The sequence below is a fragment of the Ceratosolen solmsi genome, unplaced genomic scaffold (genome assembly GCF_000503995.2).
Source record: "Ceratosolen solmsi marchali unplaced genomic scaffold, CerSol_1.0 scaffold35, whole genome shotgun sequence".
NCBI classification, from domain to species: domain Eukaryota; kingdom Metazoa; phylum Arthropoda; class Insecta; order Hymenoptera; family Agaonidae; genus Ceratosolen; species Ceratosolen solmsi.
In genome coordinates, this window is record NW_011948423.1 from 5,946,389 (window position 1) to 5,968,777 (window position 22,389).

Below are 22,389 nucleotides of genomic sequence, written 5' to 3' on the forward strand. Positions count from 1 at the left end.
TAAATGCATCTGTAAATTAAAATTGAGCAAACATTTATTTCATTTACGTAATTTCATTACGAAGTTCGAGATATTATAATTTAAAGCATTGTTTAGGTCGAATCAGTCTCGGTTATTACGTTGGTTATTAAGAAAAAGAAAAAGAAAATTGAAATTCGAATAATTCTTGTCACCAAGTCGTTAAAATTTTGTTTGTAATTAATTTTAATTTATCTGACTTTATCTTTGCATATAAGAGTTTCCACTACTATAATCCTACGAATATCTTGGGTTACAATTAAATTTTTGATTATTTGATTTAGATGATTAAATATTGATTACGCAACGAAGTAAAGTATCATAAATTTTATTTTAATTGTTATTATTATGTTCAATTATTATCAAATGCAGCTCTGAAATTGTATTAACGTACATTGTACCGAATTCGCGGTCGTATTCTTATTTCAATAATATGATATCATCATACGCTCATACAAAGATATTTGTTTAATATAGATTAATATTGTACGCAATTGAATATATTTGTAAGCATGGATAATTTAAGAGCCCAATAATACACTCCATTCGTTATTAGGGCGAATTTAATTAAAAATGATGTAGCGATTGAACGATAAATTTCTTAACCACTATTAAAGCTGCTTACTATTGATATTGTTTTCTTTGCGAAAGGTAAGTTAATGCGGCGAATCCGTCCAGTATAGACTCGCCGTAAATTTCTGTGACATTACGGTAACCACGTAGCAATTATAGCGTATACGTCGTGAACACGAGACAAATGAAATCAGCATCGAATGAAACGATTTGAATCGACCAACCTGAACAATTCGTCGTAACCCATCCCATACTAACGCAGTGTTATTTGCCGCCATGCATACGATGTTTCGCCGCAAGTTCAATTCTATCACCATTACCATTCAGGCCGTTTCATTTGTATTGAATCGAGCTCATTCCACACTTGCTTATCGGATAGCTTAATTTGTTGATTAATATTTTTAAAATTATACGAATACGATAGGATGTTAATATTGTATTATTAAAGGATATTAGAATATATAAAACAGGCTGCTATATATTATTCCCATTGTGCCACACGAAATAAATAGCACTTAGTTGTTTCAGTTAGAGCAGGGGGAATAGAAAGAAAAGAAGTAGAAAACAATGAATGAGAAGAAGAAGAAGAAGCAGATAATAATCTATATCGTCGGAGAAATGGACGCGCAAAGTCCCGGCGATTAAAGTAAATTTGAGATACTGTCGCAATATTGTCTTTCGCGAGACGTATCCTTTGAAGTTCGGCCAAGATCTTGGCGTGCGATCCGTTTTCGGAGTTCTGAGTAAGATCGAAGAGCACATAGTTGGCGCAATGAATGGCCTCGGTAGAAACAACGAGCTACGCGGCGCACGTGCCTAAGTAATGCAGGCATTACTACGCTCCAACACTCGCAACTCCTCGGCGGAATCCTCTATCGCCATCAGCACATTCGTACAAAGTCCCGAGGCTCTTGCTTCGGTAAGCAAGAAGTATCGAAATCGAAATGGTATTAGTTCGCTGCCGAAGTTTGTCGCAGTGTAGGGTAATGGCGAACGCTCGCCCTGCCTCATAATTAGGGAAATCAAGTTGGAAAGGTATAATAATTTGGCATATAAGGTATATAATAAAGGTATAATGATTTGGCAAACTTGACTCTCGCCAATTCAATCGGCATTTATACGAGGTCGGACATTCACGCGAATCTTACGATCCAATTAAAGGTGTGTGCGTAGAGGAACGAAGCCAATAGCGACGCTATTATTTCCCTGTGTTCAAGTCATTGTGGGTTGTTTGTTCGGGCGAACAAGAAACGATGCTATAAACAGTTGATCTCGTGTATGAAATAATGCCTTTACATGTATTTTATCTCGAGGTGCTTTATCTATTTCGTGGCACATTTAAAGAAACAAATGCCATCGTGAGAAGAAACATTAGAATTGTTAAGGGCGAAGCTCTCGTATGTAGCACATGCGTTGGCTTTTCTCTTTTTATTTCTCTCTCACAGCTAAGTTTTGTAAATCACTGAAATTTATTAGATTTTGGATTTTTATCAAACTCGTCTAGAAAATTCTTCGCTGAAAGTGTATATTCTGGTTAGTTCGAAGAATGATAGGGTTTGGACAAAATTAAATGGCGAATGCGAGGCTCAAATAATAAGCAGCGATCCATCAAAAATTCACACTTACGTGAAAATATGTCCGTTAAATTGCCTTTCCTCTTCAACTTACAGAGAAATAATGTTTCTTGTCGAATCTTCGCTTCCATAAATTCAACGTGTTTTTAGTAATACACTATGGCGAACGTTGCAACTCCCATCATTAAGTGTTGTGTTAACGACTTTTCCGTTTGCCGTTCGCATTGGAAATAATCATTCTCGCGAAACTATCAGTCGAAATAATTTTCCCTCAATAAATATTCCATTAGTTTGTCCCTTTATTTAAAATTCGATTAATCTATGGACTTGCAATATAGATAAATAGATATAAGAAACTTCTTTTTAATGCTTATTATTATTGTAATTTTGGTGAGTTCGCGTGTACGTAAAATTTTTGGAAAGATCGCGGAAAGCTAGTTAACCGAGAAAAATTTGTATTTCGTTCGAGCGTACGGTTTATCCAAATTTAATGCCACATACAACAAATTAGATGCACGAATGCTTTCGATCTATTTAAATGAATTAGAATTCGGATATATGCAAACGTAACAGCTATGATAATGAATTTACAGTGGATACACGAGATATTTGACAACGACATGAAGTATTACATCGCATAATCGTGCTCATTTATTATTTTAAATTTTCTTTAGGGCCCCTTCTTCACTCACTTTACATTTTTCTGATAAGATCAATCAATCTCTCGAGTTTACACGCAACTCGTTTCGCAGTCGGTGCTACATCTCGTTAGTAGCTCGCTTATCTGTAATCATACATGTATTTCAGTAATGGTCTGTATATGTTTGTTTGTTTATGCAGTGCACATATGTATGTGCCCATATATTGGCGTGTGCGTGCAAATAGGACTAGTGAGATTTATTTGAGTAAATATGTTTTCCGATACGTCACGAAGTATTTTCGTTGGCGCTGCATCGCTTACATTGCCAGGCACTGTTATAGCACAGTTGCATTGCAATAAATTTTAGAGTCAAACCGGAAACACGAGCTCGATGCGGATGCATTCCCTGTTCCTGATGTTTATATCCATATAGTACGATATTCAGCGTTACTCCCTCTCGGCTTTCCCGTGCTGCAAGTCAAACTGCAATTCAAATATAATGTATCTGTCGGATCGCATTGAATTTTCCTTTAGGAGAAAAGACTCTACTTCCCGTAGACTTGATTTGCTATTGATACCTTAAGGGCTCGAAGTACCTCAGTGCGATCTTCTTACGAAGACGATGATTATTTTATACATTGCCACTTTACGCATGCGTGTGTCCCAACGCCCGCACACATACGCGCGCGCATATATTACGTATATATGGATTCTACGCTTTAGAGTTGGGCTTTTAATTGAAATTCGTAATTTATCTGCATTAATTACTTCTATTAAGAATGATTAAGATTTATGCACGCATATTTTATAAATATTAAATCAACTGGGCAACTGTAGTTTAATATAAATTTATTAAGCAGCGTTTAATCTTTATTTAATCAATTATGCTTTTTTTTATGAAAATACGAATATATTCTTTCCAAAAATCGAGTCGATTGCAATCCTGCTATAACAAACAATAATGCTCAATTGATTTAATTAATACAATATATTATATCATTAAGTCAATAATGAAATATTCGATAAGTTTTACTTGCTCGAGCTACCTAATCATTACAATTCTTATCAAATATACTCATCCATTTTTATTATCGAAATCTAATAGGAAAACAATTTTACAATTAATGTTAACACGGCAGTTTAAAATTTCATAAAATAACATCATTCATACTCGAGCCAATTTGCAACTCGCTAATGAGGAAATTGTATTCCTCTATCTACTACACCCGTCATTCGTCGGGCTAGTTGGAAAATGAATAGGACTATTCCCCGTGTAGGAGCTTTCCAGCAATTTGAAGCTCGCTACATAGTGCGCACGTTTTTCCAAGCTCCGGCTGCAAAATACTGGCGATTAAGCTTTATACTGAACCGATCGTTCGGCGAACTCGACGATGTCCCCTATGAGACAGACGGGACTGATTGCGGAAGGCACACGAGAGACACGATCGTTTCACTCGTTCGACTCGCGCTTCGATTACCCAGGATCAGCTTTCATTGTCGCACCGATAACGCTCTCTCTCTCTCTCTCTCTCTCTCTCTCTCTCTCTCTGCCCCCCCCCCCCACCCTTGCTGCCTTCCCCTCCCTGTATCGCGTCCTACATAGCTCGTTTCTCTTTGACGAATAGACACCTACGGCTACAGAAATTCATTTTAAAAGTGGACTTACACCAAGTGTACGTACCAAGTTATGAATGCGCTACTGCAAATCACCACCCATTCAATACTTATACGTGCACTTACGTATTTACGTCTACAGACGATTATACATTCAACATTTCTTTTAATATCTTTAAATATACATAATTTCCGTATCATTTTCGAAAGCCGGTATGCCTAATATATTAAGCAACAATTTGGAGGAAATCAATTCTTATGCGTAATTATTATAACACTTCGTTATAAAATGATAATTCATTTATTGTATACTAATATAGGTTTTGAGCATTCAAAGTCAAAAATGTCAATATTGAAAGTATTTAAATTGCGGTAAATGGACCAGTGTGCACATCAATCATGTTCTTCACGTTTTTCAATACAAATATGAAATTAAAAATGATAATTTGGCTATATTTAAATTATTCTTTATCCAATATGTTTTACTATATTTCGAGAGTTCTGAAGTATATTCAATACTTCACGAATGACAATGATAAAATTGATTTACCCTAACTAGTCTTTCCTGTGAAAGTTTTTTTTTTATTTTTTTTTTTTATTTACTTACCTTTTATATTTCGCTCTATAGATAGTTTATTGATAATAAAAATGTAGAAGTAAGTACTTCATTACATAAATTCCGAGGGAAAGTATAAAGATTATTTTCCGTTTTTGCTTGATTGCTTTTAGTATGCACTAAATGCACGGTAAATGTATATTCTATTGATAGACTGCTGCAGTAAAAGACTCTTATGAATGTCACTTTTAAACATCATAATATTTCCCTGATTTTCTTCTCCCGCATATAGGCTGCCATGGGTTAAGAATGATAAAAACGATAAGTTATAAGTTACTCGTATACGTGAGAAAATCGGGGATTCGGTAACACATCGTTTCCTTGATATGCCGAGGAATTCCGCGTCATTGGTCATGACAATATCGCTTAAGCGCTATTTTTTATCTTCCTTTCAGTCGAGTTTTATACTTGAGATGCGCAAAAGAAAAGCTTAGACCTCTTACCCCCGCTTTCCATCCGCTTCCTCGAAAATCATTACTTTTACAATGTTGATTTATATATTTTTTGTAGCCTCGAATCGATGTGCACACAGTTACTTGTGTGTTTCTTTTAGCAAACGACATTTTTGTTGAATGAAATTGAAAAAGAGTATACGGTCCTTACGAACAAAGTACTTTAATTGCATTGCAACGAAATTTTCTACAGACAGACGAATTTTTTAAATTTAATTAAGGTTCGATCCCCTCGTTTCCTTTCAGACTCATCTCCCGGTTACTTGTGCCGCTAAAAGGATGCTTTTTCCACTATCTATTCGTGGTAATCGTGATCTACCACTGTTGAGAGCAAAGAAGAGAGGTTGAAAGAGAGTAACAAGCAAAGTGAGAAAGAAAAGGAAAAAGATTGAAAACGGGGCGAAAGGAAGAGTGTAAGTGTGAAATGAGCGGGAGAATGTGAAGTGCACGCGGGCGCGTGTGTGATACAGCGAGAGTGATATATATATATATATATATATATATATATATATATAGAGAGAGAGAGAGAGAGAGAGAGAGGGAGAGGGAGAGCGAAAAAGAGAACGACATAGAGGTATTTCTGGTTTTTTTGCATTTTAATTAGTCCTCACGTTCGTTAACAATTTTTTTAGGCGGACACTTCCGTTTCACAAACGACAGAATTATTACATGCAAGTATTTTTTTTTAGTTTATCTCGTCACAAAATGTATCAAATGTTAAATTGTAATTAGAAAAATTTATCGTTATCCGTAATCGACATTAAAAATGAATCAAGAAATTAATTTTAAAGCTGATGGATTAAAATATTAATAATATTGCTAAATTATTGAATACTAATATAATATTAATAGAATAAAATAAAATAGAATCGATTATTTCACATGTTCTTAATTTAAACTATATGTGTGTGTGTGTGTGTGTGTGTGTGTGTGTGTGGGTGCGTGTGTGTGTGTGTGCGTGCGCGCGTGCGTGTGTGTACGTATGTGTGTAGTATCATTTGAATTTAATTAAAACTAATACCTCTTTATTTATGTATTGATTTATTAAAGTGTCGATCCGTATAATAAATATTCAAAAATGGGCATATTTATTGTGCCCGTAAAATATGCTGTTTAGTAGAATAATAACCAATATTATAACAATCGTTGAATAATAAAAAAAAAATTGCCAAAAATATGTTTATTATTAGTTTTAATGGAAATTGAAATTTGATTTCAATATTATAAATTTGAAAATAGCAGAATAATATTTTTAAAAAGTCATTTTCATAAAATAAATACAATATTGACACTAGTCAATTCGTTTTTTAATAATCATCAGAATGACAGAATGACAGCCTTCCTTTCCATAATAATCATGGGTCTCAGTGTATAAAGTTTAATAATCAAAAACTGAAGTTTTTCATCAAATAAATCAACTTTGAATTAGCGTCAAGTGTCGGTACATTAGGGTGTTTGTGCCAATAATATGTAATTAATGACCGTGGGACATTTTTATTCGCTATATTCCATCTATAATCTATCTAGTATTGCCATGATATTTTATTGATATATTAACAATAGAGGCTGTGATTTTTAAATTAAAATTACTTTCAATTAAACTGAAATGGGCAATCCACTACAGAATGATTGCCAGTAGCAAGGATGCTTCATGCTCACAACCATTATTCTACTTATAACGCCCAGTACTGTTAGCGTAAAAGCTTAGTATCATTATTCTTTTCTGTCTCTTACATAGAATTGAAAAAGACAATTCTAAATTACTTGCCAGTTCGTGGCCGATATTGACTTCATTTTCTAAATGCGCAAAGCTTACCTTTGATCATAAATATTTACCAAGTGCGCATTCTCATTCAGCATAAATATTTATTAAATTGGATCTTTACTTATTTTAATTATACTTAAGAGCTTTAAATTTTCGATTACCGTCAGAATTTAAATGCAAATATAACGCTATCGCGGCATAAATTGTCGACAGATGCATTCGGTATCCAAACCATCATCGAACGCCCAGTATGGATGTACAAATAAATTGTCGCTCGATAATTCTCAAAAGATACGATATAACAATAATGAAGTAATTTACGACATTGTTAATATTTTATGAATTGTAGCGCAGGAAGTTATAAGAAAGTTTAATCGTTAATTATTTTGATTAAAGTTTGCAACTGATGTAAGAAAGAATTTCCGTGAAATTCTCCGAGTGCTTTTAAAAAATTTAACGAGTTTATAAAGAACGGGAGTACAGTGAAATAGAGAAAGGGAGAAAAGGTGGATGAAGGAGTGCTGGAGGGAAAAAGGAAAAGCGAACACCTACGCGACACTACCTTAAAATGAAATTCGGTTGGACGTAAGTAGTCCTGTTATGGCTCGTTGCACGTTGCATGGGAGAGTGCCGAGAAGAGGCACTTTGTCGCATCGACTTGGCATCTCACGTTGACAGAGGCTACGAATGGGATGTACTTAAAGAAAACCAGAACCGATGGCGTAGATATAGATCGGTCAAGTGCCTCGTGATAGCGCGATGCTTTTAGAGACGGAGGAGGATGGATATAGAGCGACAGTCATGGCAGGAAAGTAGGGGGTGGGTCAGGCGGGCGATGGGGGTGATGCAGCATAGCGAACGTAAAGGAAATGGGGGAATGTGAACTAGACATTAAGCTAAATGCGTCCCGATAGCTGTGTCTTCCTCGCTCTTCCTTGCAATGATAAACAATAGATTTATCTGCATTTAAAACAAGGTACTGTAGCGAGTCGAATGGCATTTACTGATCGTTCATTTTACAATTGGAATTTTATTATTAGACGTTCATTCTATAAGTCCCTTGGTTATTGCGGTAATTCGTTTATATTGCCATCAATGTATTTGTTTCATAAATTCTCATTGCCTTTGTCAAATTTTATTGCTCTAACATTAAAGGAAAGAATTAATATTAGTTGTGTGGCTATGTGTGACAGCCTTCTTCATCAAATCCTTACAACTTTTACTTTTTCCGTGAAATTATCCGTTTTAAAAATCTTCGCAATGAATTACGTTAAATTGTTCATTCATGTTGTTTAATATTCACACCACACTTAAAATCTTATTTAAATTTCATATAAATAATATTAACAATAAATTAAAATTTATGATCACATTAAATTTATTGTTTTATCATTTATTACATACATGGGAATACAATCCACAATTTTATTACAATACAGTCTTATTGATTGTAATGGGGTTAGCTTTTATTCTAAAAGCATCGCTACAGTTTATATAAAGAACGTTGAAGATAATAAAGTGCTGGAAAATATGCAAGCAATAGCTATTTTTTTTAGTCGCTGATAAGGTTTTCCCGTCAAAGCTTTGATGAAAAAGTATCAAATTTTTACGTATCTTGCTATGCCCGCATAAGCATACACACGTGAATGCGTGTATTAGCTAAGAGCAATTTCAGTGCACAATAAACGAGTAGAGAAGCATCTCTACTAGGATCACTATGTCACCCATGTTGGGCTTTGCCTATTCGACAGAAAATCGTAACGCATGCAGAATATGTGACCTATATTATGCCGATTTGCTTTGATCATACTGTGTCTTGTCATTACAGTTATGAAGCATTCATTAGCATTTCCTTGTCCAAACTTGATTTACAAAGTGATCGAATTGAGGTAGCAAATTCTTTGTTACAGTGCTACTTAAATGAAGCCATTTCATTATCAGTGGCTGCATGGAATATATGGCCATGAGCAAAAGACAGATTTGCATAGCACGAACATTTTAATAATTTATATAAATTTCAAATTCCATTATATCTTCGTCAAGACAAAACATTTTTAATTATCCATCTCAAATTGACAATGTTTGTAGTTATATATAATGTATGATGATTAGTTTAAATATCAGCTTTACAAAAATAACGGTTTTATACAAATTAATAATTTAAGATTTGTCGTATAATATAAATACGAGTAAATGTTGTAACGATTTTTCACCTCACAGAGTTGAAATCGCCAATGAAAGATATAATGAATTAGAGAAAGCATAGTAGGCGCGTAGGAAAATGAAATGCGTACGAGTAGAGTAAATAGTACGTTAGCCAACGTAATAGCGAAGACATTGCAAAATGAATATTTCGTTGTGTCACAAGTTGACGATAAGTTTATTGCCTACCGACGGCATGTTATTCCGGGAAGACATCTCGAGTTTCAGGACAGAACAAACGGGTTGTCGTGTACACGTCTACATGGGTGGACTCTATAGAGGCTGTGCGACCATTCCGTGACTTAATGAATGGAGCACCGAGGCACAGCCTGGCGAAGCAAATGTGGTTGACTCGCTACAAGATCTCTCTCCTTATTTCATTGTTACAGGTGTATCCCGAATTTCCTTAAAGGTAAAAGATATCCGATGCTACGGTAACACTCTGTATACAAAATTTCATTGGACTTTTATTGTGGTTAATTAGTGAGGTCGTTAAATTGCTGTACTATAGGTCCAATTGGAATCAACATTTCAACCTGCAATTCACTGCCCAATTCTTTGTGTAATTTTAAATGAATTCCAAATTATGATAATTTGATGTATTATTTTTCTTTATGCTAATGCATTCAATTATAACTTCAGCTTTTTGATGTACGTTTTTTAAGTTTTCAAACATAGCGTGAATATTTAGCTTCAAGTGAAAATAATTAGCATAAATGTCTAGATAAAAAATATTTATCAATTACTTCAAAAAGGCGTATTTATATTTATTGTACAAATGCTAATATTATAATCAATTTAAATTTGACAAGATCTTCGATTGCCTATGATTTAAAAATCAACATTTAATAACGTTTTAAGAAAATTAATGGATTATATTATTAACTTATTGCCCTATTGGGCGATTAAATCTTTCGTGCTAAATAAATAAAATTTATAAATTTTAATCTGAGTTTAGCAGTAGGCTCTAATTAAATTCTAAAATATTAGAATTTCACTGTGGTGATTAAAAAAATTCATATTCAATTAAAGCTTCTATAAAGGATTCAGTTTGAATTCATAAAAACGATATATGTATATATATATATAAATATATATATATATGCGTACGTGCGTGTGCGTGAGTGCGTATTTATAAATGCATTTTATATTTTAAAATTTATTGTATAAAAATGAAATTTTCCTAAACCCTTTGTTGTTGAAAAAGTTTAATAAAGCTCAAAGCCTTTATATATATATATATATATATATAAATATATACGGATGAATACACAGATACTTGTATGTAATATATGATAACTAGTTGTATGAACTATATTCTGGGGTAAAAATATTCTTGTTAAAATTATGAGAAAAAATAATTTTATCTATAAGAAAATAACATTAATTTTTTATTTTTAAATTTAAATATTATGTCATTAAGAAGATTAATAATAATAAAAGGCTAATAAAAATATTTTTTCTTCTAATTGTATATTTTTCAGGAAAATACATTTTAACATTTTGATTAATTTATCAAATTTTACAATTAAAATTTTCCTTATGGAAGAAGAAATATATTGCATAATAATATTATTCTACCATAAGAATTATATAATTTTTAAAGCGAATATAATTTGTTTACATTTATTATGGAAAGGAATTACGAAGAAAATATATTATTTGAGGCTGTTTATAAGCGAAAATCCAGGTGCAATTAATAAATAAAGAGGCAAATTTATGCGTGCGGTATGAATTTATGTAAAAAAAAAAATTTTGTTATTAATTAAAATTTCAACGTTTGTTTAATTAAAATAATTGGTTTTACTAAAGTACGTTCCACTTTAATATTTAATGAAATAAAATAAGTATCAATAAAATTATACAAATATACAAAGCGCGTACAATTTTCAATTCAGTTAGTAAATTATTTTTTGCATACAATTTTAACAAGATTTCCTTTTTTCGAGTCATTTTCTTTTATGTTGTTTCGCTACTTCAATTTCTATATTATGCCGCACCTGCAGGCATGAGATAGCTGTAGCTTTAATCTGCATTGGATTATATGGATCCTTCAAAAGCCGATGCATTTCATTATACACATCCACTAACTATGAAAACAATGTCCCATTCACAATGTTCTAATTTAATAATACATATATTTTATATATTTATTTGATATATTATATGCCGCACGCGTAATTGAAATGTTCTATTTTCTTTAAAATATATTTGCAAACGGCCACTTCCTGTGTATTTCGGATACTTCGTACAGGAAGTACATTTCACAACTAATCCCTTTACAGGATTCTCGTTTCGTCGAAAACGTATACTTTTGAATTTTTGTATGTTAAAAATTCGACATAAAAATTCGATGGCGATGGCGAACGTAAATAATATAAATTAAATCTAGTATATATTTAAGGGTATTGTATTATCGCTGAATGCACAATTAATTTTTGAGCAATTGTAGTCTGAAGTTCGATCGACTATAATCCTTTGCATTAATTTATGTTTTTCAATGCTCTGGCTTATAATAATAATAGTATATTAATTATAGTTTTTGAAAATAAATGGCTGCATTCATAGAGTTAGGATATAATATCATTATATTTCTTATGGAAGAAGAGGTGAGTGAGGCGTTATAATTTTTTTCTACTTGAGCTATGCAGCGGTTACGAGCCAATAAGGTTTTTACACTCTTCTCACAGTGCAGCTGTGTCCCATCTAATTTTTTGCTTCCTATCGTCATACATGAGATTTAGTTAAAGGAAGAGATTGGAGCTTAAGAAAACTGTTATATATTAGCATTTTCAGTACTTACAGAAATTATTAAATTTTTAATAAATTTTAGCTCGATTGAATATATACGATTATATTACAGAGAATAAGAAACTTTCTTTTAAAATCTCCCACTAGTACAATACTTTTTTCATACAGTTCAATTTGATGGGCTAGGTGTTTGAGAGTCGGCACATGATGTAATTAAAAATTTCATGTACCTAGACATTGATTAATAATATTGCGTAATAATAATATTTATTTTGTAGAGTAGATAGAATAAAATACAAGGGGTTGGCAGGTGTGATGAAATATGGATAACTTTATTTTATTTTGTTGTAACCTTAAAATTGCCTGTTTAATGAAGATCAACTATTGCAAACAAATTAATCATAAATTTCAGTTAATTGGATTTAAAACTAGAAATTGAGTGCTACCGTCATTGTTGTAAAGCAATAGTTTTATAGTTAATTGAAATGGAAAACGTACTGAAATTTAAAAATAGTTTACCAAATTATTTCGAACTCATGATAATAATCTAATATTGACTTATTCAAAGTTATAACATCTTAAGCATTTTAAGCTTAGCAGATGCTATTGTAATTTTCTACCTGCAAAGAAAGTTTTGTAAAACAACTGTGTAATTGAATTTTACTTGAATTCTAATCCCATACAGTCACACACATACACACGAAAACACACACAAATATTTAATTTATAAGCATGTTTTATAAATATAATTGTTTATTTACAATCGATAAAGGTATACTAAATGCTTTACAAGGCGAAGAAGAAGCTTTAATGCATACTGAATTAAAAAAAAAAAACAAAAAACATAAAATACCTTTGAGAGTCGTATGCATTATTAAATTGCATGGCGAATCGATTATATTAAATTAATTTTATTTTTCGAAAAATAAGTTATTAACGCAAGATACAATTAAATCGACCCGTCCGGCCTGCAGCAAATAACGTTAAAACGTCACTTAATGCTTTTACGACAAAAGCAATTAATTGTAGTGGTTAAAAAAAATTGAGGTGCACGTACCACTACAGTCAGTGTATACGCATCTTACTAATTTTCATACTTTACAGGAACTTGTATACGTTGAGTGAACATATATGTGAGCGTATTCGATGGCGCCCAAGGTAATACACATACACGCACAAGCGTGCGCGCTCCGTCTATCGTAAATTCAACGTGTAGCTAACTTGATTTCTAGCGAAATCTTATAAAGCAGTTGCGGAGAACACATAACCTTTTGATGCATGCTGACATAGAAATACGAAAAATAAAAATAAAAATAATAAAATAAAACGCCTATTTGGCGGTTGGATGTTTTGGCTTGAAAGCTAGAGTGCCTTTTTCTGCCCTTACAAAGGTATATTTTACGAGTTTATTAAACAGAGCCTAAATATCCATTGCAATAATAGCGGAGGAATTTTTACTTATTTGGCATGTGCTTTTATACTACTTATAAATGTCTTACCCACTGTAAACAATAAAGCAAACTAACTTCATTGTCCTTACGAATATTCATAAGCTATTGAAACAACGTTGTTCCCATTAGTGAAATGTATTTACGAATATTTCCAATACATTCAGTAAAATAACAACCAGTGTATTAAGTATAATATATTAAATACGTTTGTGCTTCACAAGAAAGCAGCTCGTGACGTATAAATATTCTTAAATACATACTATTCTATACCTAACGAGACACTCACACTGGCACACAAAAAACATTTCTTATCTTACTCAATGTAACTGTAAAACACGTTGTGGCTATCTTCATGCTAACCAGATTTATATGGTCTATCGCTACTATACGCAGTTTCCTCTCGTAAAACATCGTACGCAAAGTCGTTATAGGTCCGTACGCCCCCGCCATTAACGTGCTCACGAGACTAATTACGCTTCTACGTGTCTGTTTCTCTATATCATGGCAATGTCGCGATTCCTCCTGAAAGGTATTACAAAAAATTTCATAAAAGAATTTTTCCCGTCCATGCGTATGGTTAATTTTCATTTGATTTCATTATTAGTGCATGCGAGGTGCTGTTTACGGAATGTCGGATATTTTGCCTTAGCTTTTCCATTCGTTCGTTATCAATTAGTAAAAATTCATTTCGTCATATTATTTCCTCTTCCGCCCTCCCATCACTACCCATCCTCACCGGCAAACCTCGGGCTGCTCACTCACACTCTCGATTTCCATGCGAAAATCAACGATCTCGGAATAATACTTTTATTACGAAACTCTCTCGGTTCTTTACATTAAAATATTTATTTCACTTTTTTGCCCTTTTGGAAATAATGCGACATTACTATCGATATTAATCTTTTACCCATAATTACATTTCTTGAGTGTGTATACGATTTGATAATGGACATATTTTTTTTTTTTTTTTTATATTACAAAATTATAGTTACTTACGTACGTGCATATGCATAAACATACAGAGATAATATTCTCATACATATGGATGAAATTGTTATAATTGATAAATCGGTATTAAAATTTTCATTCAAAATCTAATAAATATTAAAAACGCTTTTAGTTTATAGCGTTAAATGAATATAAATAACGTTTGTGTGATGCATTGATTAAATATTGTCTTCAAGCTGCGCAAAAAATTATCATTCGCCGTTTACGAGTACATCAAATTCGATAACAATGAATAATTTATATCGCATCATTTTAAATATAATTTCAAATAAATAATCCCTTTATATGTAACAAAAGTGTAATCAGCAAAGTGTATATAAAAGCATTGCTCCATCATTTATAAAATATTTATTTTAAACTTTGTTTTCCCTTGTCAAATACACACATTCAATTACACCCACTGCGTAATAATCCACAGCAGTCGATTTATATACTTTTTCCATTTTTTGAAGGGGCTAGTTCAAACATTGTTCATAAATCGAAGAAACCTTCAAATAAACTACATATGTTTCAATAACCACTGTGTACATATATGTTTATATATATATATATATATATAATATACAGAAAAATACATACGCACACATACACACACACGCATGCGCACACACACACATACACACGCACACACACACACGCACACACACGTTGACGCGCACATTATACAGGGGCGGGGGGGGGTACGTCGGAGCAAGAAAAACAAGAGACTTTCCGGCAAATATTCCTCACTCAAAAAGAAATTCCGAACTTAGATGGATATAAATGTGAAATTAGCAGCCCGGCAGCATCTATCGACAACTTGTAATTCATATTTGCCTTATTTTTCGCTCGTTAAGGGTAAACAGTGCTTCTCCTCAGTAGCAAGACAGGGATGTTATTCCCCAATATACGGGCAAAGCATCCCGCCCTGTATTATGCTTATCCATTCATTTACTCACTACTACACTCACGTGTCATGGTCTCGGATATTTACACTAAAGCCCTTATATCGCCACTGTTGTTTCTAGCTCAGCGCTGAAGCTAATAGCGTTCATTTCCATTGCGGATTAGAACGAGATTGCCAAACAAGGTTTGATCAAAATCTTTCTGCCGATCCTCTCTATGTATCGACAAGACTACGTTACGTTATTTCTATTTGACAGCTTTGGGCAACGAGATCCCGATATTGGCTGAATCTATTCTACGAATGTAGATATGGATGGAAGTTTATGATGCACAATTTAATGAAGCATCATTTGAAAAAACTGTTGGAATATCGCAGACAAATTTATTATGCAAAATATTCATTACGAATTGTAGACACAAGTTCATGGGTCATAGATGAAAATTGTTTGCTATTCAGTAATTGTTTTTAAATGATAAGACTTAAATAAGAATGACAAGGCTCGTCGATTATTCTAAATACAAAATTCAAACTATTATAAGAAATTTGAATGACAAATAATCCATAATATGACTAGATACGACTTGTCGGGCTAGATCGGACCGTCAATATTTAATCATTTATGGACAAAATTATTGGAAATTCAAGATATGATGAAGAGTCTACATATGAATAAAAACAACTGACACTACCAAATAGATAGAATGTTTTTAGGAGGGGAGGGGGAGGCATAGAAAGTCGGCGATAGGGCGTAAATGTAATAAATGATAACGTTGTAAGCAATAAGTAAATAAGATTTTTCAACTGAGAAATGAGTAAATGCTGTGTGAATGTTTGTACTAACCTGCACGTCGTTTAGCGTGAAAGAGAGTCGAGCCGGTGGTTTCGAAGATGGCGTGCTACAATTTGCTTTTAGAGTCTCCCCAGGCTCATAGCGTCCACGCTCCGATATGATAACAGGCTTACTCTTGGGTACAGCTGAAACATAATAATTCGAGGGGTGAAGTACCCTTGAAACCATCCGGACTTCAAGCATGACGTTTGCGCTTCGTAGGCATAATCACATCATTTTCCAGTTTGCCGTGAGACCTTATCCAATTTTCACGCTGAGGTGATTTAATCGAGGACTTGGCGAAAGTGAGGGTCATGGAAAAAATGAAAGTGAAATTGAGGAATATGGGCAGACGGTAGTAAATGGGATACTGCAAATCTTTGCCTCATTGCTTTTTGACTTCATATTCCGCGAGCATAAATATACGTGTCTGGATTCAAATTGATCTGATTTTAGAAGAATTTTATCGAAAGTCGTAATTTTTCGTGATATATGTCATTCAAATCATATCATAATCAATGTTCTTTAATCATAAATGTATAACAAATTATGTGATTTAGAATGCTCATATTAAAACAATGTAATATTATAGCATACGAGAAAGCACGAGGATTGCGCATTTACTTTAATTAATACTTACGAATAAAGACGAGTATGTGGAATAAACAATTTTTTATCTTTGTACGGTTTAAGATTTAAATCATTGCAGATGTCTGTTTTTATATGGTATCTTAAGAAAACTCTGAAGCGAATTTTATTGGAAAAGATAGATAGATACCTTGAGAAAAGATTCTGTCTGTTCTGTCTGATATTATTCGAATAGCGCAAGGAAGCCTGCACAGTCTTGTTTATTCGTGGATTGTTTTCTATTAGTTTCAAATATGAAATTTATATTACGCTCGTTTTAAGAAATACATGCTTGCTATTTTATCGTCGGATACTTGATACAAAGAAAAAATAATCAAACATTATTCAGAAATTAATTAAAATCAATCATAAACAAATACACATATTCGTTTGTATGCCGACATATACATTTTTCGTTTCTTTTTTTTCTTTCAAATCTATTCTGACATTCATTTAATTTAAAGCCTATTTAACGAATGTTTAACGACATTTGTTTAAGGAAAGAAACGATAATAGTGTAAGATAAATCTTGTGTACTTACAAACAACAGTAAGTGTTTTTGAACTGCTTGCCGTTAAAAAAGTTGGCGCATCTGTAGTCACTTCGCAACTAAAATTTCCACTTAGCGGAAAATCCACATTTTGTATCGTCACTTGACTCTCATTTGAATTACTTGGCTGAATGAAAATATATAAATAATTAAGTATTAGCTGTGAATCAAGGTCATAATTTCAAAGAATTTTTTTACATCATACGCATAAGAAGATATTCATTTAATTTTCCATGGGAATAGAAATTTCGTTTAAAAAACTTATTATATTAGTTTTAAGCTTTTTTCAATGCATTTTATAGTCATAAATTCGTAATAAATTCCATTAATAGACCAGTATAGTTTTGTTTTATGGGACTTTGCATACATTGAATACTAACAATGATAATTAATTACTTTGATTAATTTTCTAAAATTTTAATATAATTTATCATAATTTTTTTTTTTTTTTTTTGACAATATATCATAAAAAATTGCATTTGTAGTTAAAAACGACAGGGATTAATTTCTTTTTAAATATTTTTCTTACATTATATTTATAATCACCCACGTTATAGCTTATATACGAAATTAAATACAGGTTTTGAAATAAATTTTAAAATATTTGAAATTTAAAATTTTGAAAATTATTGAAAATATATTAGAATGCATTTAATCTTTGAGATTAGATCGTAAAATTGAAAATGTTGTTATGTTTACAATTTTTTTCTGATGAACTATTTATCCTATCTACTATTTATGCTTAATTTAAATGAAGATCTAAATATGATTGAATAAAAAAAAAAAAACAAAAAAGAAAATAAAATAAACCTAAATAATAAGCACATATGTAACCCAATAAGATAAGTGAATCTATATTATGTTATTAAGGTTAACTTTTGTACGGCATATCACTAATAATTTAGAGTATCGTATTATCTACAGTTAAATTGTATATCTAATTTCATATTAACATGCATCATATTACGTATCGTATTTAGCTCAAATTAGATGGTAATTAAGATTAGAATATAATTAATGTTTATCAATAAATGTAATATTTGACTGAAAAATGATAATATCATAATGTTATATATTCTTTAATTAATCAATTTTTTCATTTATTGGAGTAAAAAAATTTGTTTATCCTTTATTCGTAATATAAATAGAAATCAGAGCATTCGATTGTTATTAAAGATAATGTTTTTTAATGACCATGATTTAATAGAAATAGTATGTATGTCTTAACGAATGAAGCCTTGCACTAACATTTATTGCACGAAATATCATTAACACTATATACAGGGCAATTTCATTAGAAATTATTAAAGAAATACACGCTAATAATACTTTTCAAACCGACATCTAATTAATAATTGGGCATTAAAATTTATGGTTAAAAAGTTTTTGTAATAAAATGGATTGAAAAAGTGCCCACGTGCTTAGATTTATTGATGTTCCCTCTAAGTGATTTGAAAAAGTTAAGTACATATGTTAGGGGTGTTTATCATTCTGTAGCAGCAGAGCGTGGAGTTGACGATAAACTCGACATTCATTTGCACATCGCTTATACAACGTCATGAAATAACATGACAAACATATCTTCAATAAACCTGCGGTTATTGCTCGACCCTACATTTGTCTTGCTAATCATAAATAGACAGTAGTAGCACTGTTACTGTGCCATGCATGAATTAGAAAACACGAGAAAAATGATCAAATATATTGTAAAGAAAATTTTTCATTTTCATATTTTAATTTTTTATTACTTTATATAACTTTCGTGATAAATCTGAGATTAATTTAAGCTTCAATTTTCATCGAATCCAATATTAGCCGTAAAAGTTCCTTTAAAAATATTGCCGTACGTATAGAAAAGGAATTTTTTTTCTCCCTATTTGATCATGATAAAACGAAGCAGTACTGCTGAGAATACTAAATAAAATTTATATTTTATATCCAGTAGTCTTTAATCAGCCCGTCCCACGCATTTATTTACTATTAATTTCAATTGTAGTTAAATCATTTTATTGTTCCGCATGTTCTAATCGCACGCGCATTTCGTGCACTTATTAACGAACTTTCACTAGTATCGTTAAATAAAGTGAAAATTCAGCGGAAGCTAATAATTATTTTATTAATGAATTCACTGCGAATAATATCGTGGATTATCATTTCCATACTCACATCGACTTCGATCCACGAGAAGTTGAAGATTTTTGTAGCGGGATTTTCACTCGGCGAAAATCTGTAGAATTCGAAACTTCCACGATACCACTTAAGAGAGTAAAGGGGCGCTTGCTCCAGCTCATAGTAACATCGCAGAGTTGCTTCGTGTCCATGTTCTACCGCTTCAGGAATTACTTCTAACCTGACGTTCTTTAAACATCTTGCACCTAGTAGAAGTAAACAGAATGTAGACAGAAAACAATGTTATGATGGAAAATTCGAGAAGCGTGGGTGAATTATCATTCTTATTTAGAATCATATTATCGAAAAATATATCCCGCTATTTTAAATATTATTTGATTATTAGTTCCTAACATTGGCATTTATATTAATATTATACTTTTTGAATTTGTTGTCTTTATGAGCACGTAAAATTTATTATTAATGGCTTTGAATGTAGATTAAAATCAAAGTGCTTAAAATTCTACTAAAGTAGAATACACATCTTATATTGGATAAATTTCATACGACATCATTTCTTTTCGATACATAAATTTCTCAAGTAGTTGTTTCATTTCATACTTAACTTTATTACATTTTACGGCTTTTCTGTTGATAGATTTAAAAATGGCACCCCTATATTTTCATAATTGTAAAAGATGTTTGACTTTTTTTATTTAATTACTATAATACCTTGGAATAAGAAATTTAATAATAAAGTGAATGCAAATTGTAGAGAAGGAGTTAAACTGAAAATTACGAGGCACAAATAGGAACTTCTTTACTTTGAAATTACAAATAGGAGCTCAACGTTAATATCTAATTAGTACAAAAATTCATAATTTATTTTTAATCGATAATTTATATTCATATAAAAAGTTATTTCAAGTAACTTAAAACATCCATGTTTATACATGTAAATCTACTTACTATAATAAAATAACTTCTCTATGTACGAATCTATAATTTTTAAAGGGATTTTCTCTTATAACTTTTTTATTTGAATAAGAAATGAGATTTTATTCAGAAGATAATCCATTTAATAGTCAGAATATAAAATTATCTTGCACCGAATATTTACTTTAAAAATTAGAATTCTTATAGACTATAAATATAAATAATTATGCTCAACGTAATAAGACAAACCCATTGTAAATTAAAGTATAAATTTATATTAAAAAAAAAAAAAAAAAAAAAAAAAAAAAAATCACATTGAAAAATTAAATAATTGACAACGAATTATAGCTGGCGATTATTTGTTAAAATTTGACGAGTAAAATTTTACAAACAAATCGTACGAATAAAATATTTAATTTATAATATATAAATACGATGAATTCATAATAAATATTATTGATAAAAAAAAATCGTATGATATTATCCTATATTTATTTTATGATAATTTATAAAAAAAAAAAATAAAAAAAAAAACATTAATCCTAATGTAATGAATTTTATTATCGTTATGCGATAACTTACGATGTATATAAGGACTTATAACAATTTTATTAACAATAAAAGGACTTGTATGACATATTTCATTATTTTCTATTACTTCGCAGCTGATGTCTGTCGAGGCTTCGGTTAGTCTCATATCCAACTTGGTAATCGAACATTATAATCTAATGGCATGTCAAATACTTTGCTGTGATATTTTGAATCTTCTACATATATTAAATATAACGTTGTTACGACAGTTTTGAGGCTTTGCCATGGGAAAGCTGAAATCTAATTTTCTTTACATTGTAAGTGGGAAAAGTTGTAAATTCAAGCTATACTGTGTCATCATATGTTGCAGAATCTAATAGAATATAATGTGATATTATGTCATCTTCAATACCTATTATATTGATAAATTAACCGATTGATAAGTGTTGTGATATATTGAAGAGTCTGCTGGATGAGCGTATACGTAGGTTAATTTATAATCGATGCATATAGCCTATTTTCCATTAAGCAATTAGAATTGATGAGAATTAACAATAGTCTTGGTTCCCTATCTGAACGATTCTTTATATTAAGTTGCGCGTGGCTATGTTTGTGCACGTGTATATTTCATTTTTATTTATTTCACACTATTTGTCTTAAAATGAAAGAGCCAGTAGAATTTTAAATAACGCGAATGCTGGGTATATAATAACAATATTATTTTCTTGAGAAGTAGCGATAAACATTTCAGACGTAAGTATCGATGATTCGCTCTTGATGTCAGAGGGATAAATGTCTGACCTATATTATAAAACTACTATTTTATATCTCCGCTAGAAGCTCTCCGAAAGTGTGGTTATTCTGCAGAGAACAGCTTTCTTTCAAATGGGCAAGTCAGGTAACATGCTGGGCACGGACCATGCAGAGAGACCATAAAGTTGCTTCGCGGTTTTCATGGGCAAAAGACGAACACTTCAAGTATTTCAACAAGTAAACGAACGCTTCTTATTTTAATGTTCTGACATAGACATTCTCGATAACACTGATTTTCTGCATTTCTTCATATATTCATAGAATAACTTTGAACTATCCAATGGATGTCTCGTAGCCGATAATTGTTTAAAAATTCGTGAAAATATTCGAAGCTGCCGAGGAATTATAAATAATTTGAGGGAATATATTAAGAGTCGCGCTTAAAATCTTCAATACGATAAACATAAATGATTTTTTTTTTTTTAAACTTACGCTAAAAACTAT

The 22,389-nt window shown here is 31.5% G+C and overlaps 1 protein-coding gene across 1 annotated transcript in view; it reads right to left on the reverse strand.

Annotated features, from left to right (window-relative positions):
* LOC105362239 (uncharacterized) overlaps positions 1-22,389 on the reverse strand; it is a 117,724-nt gene that overhangs the window by 26,921 nt on the left and 68,414 nt on the right. Inside the window, exons 2-4 of the mRNA XM_011499629.1 lie at positions 19,723-19,931; positions 17,548-17,683; positions 16,392-16,525 (exon numbers count right to left, since the gene is read on the reverse strand). Of these exons, the coding sequence (XP_011497931.1) occupies positions 16,392-16,525; positions 17,548-17,683; positions 19,723-19,931 (479 nt within the window). The remainder of the gene's footprint in view (positions 1-16,391; positions 16,526-17,547; positions 17,684-19,722; positions 19,932-22,389) is intronic.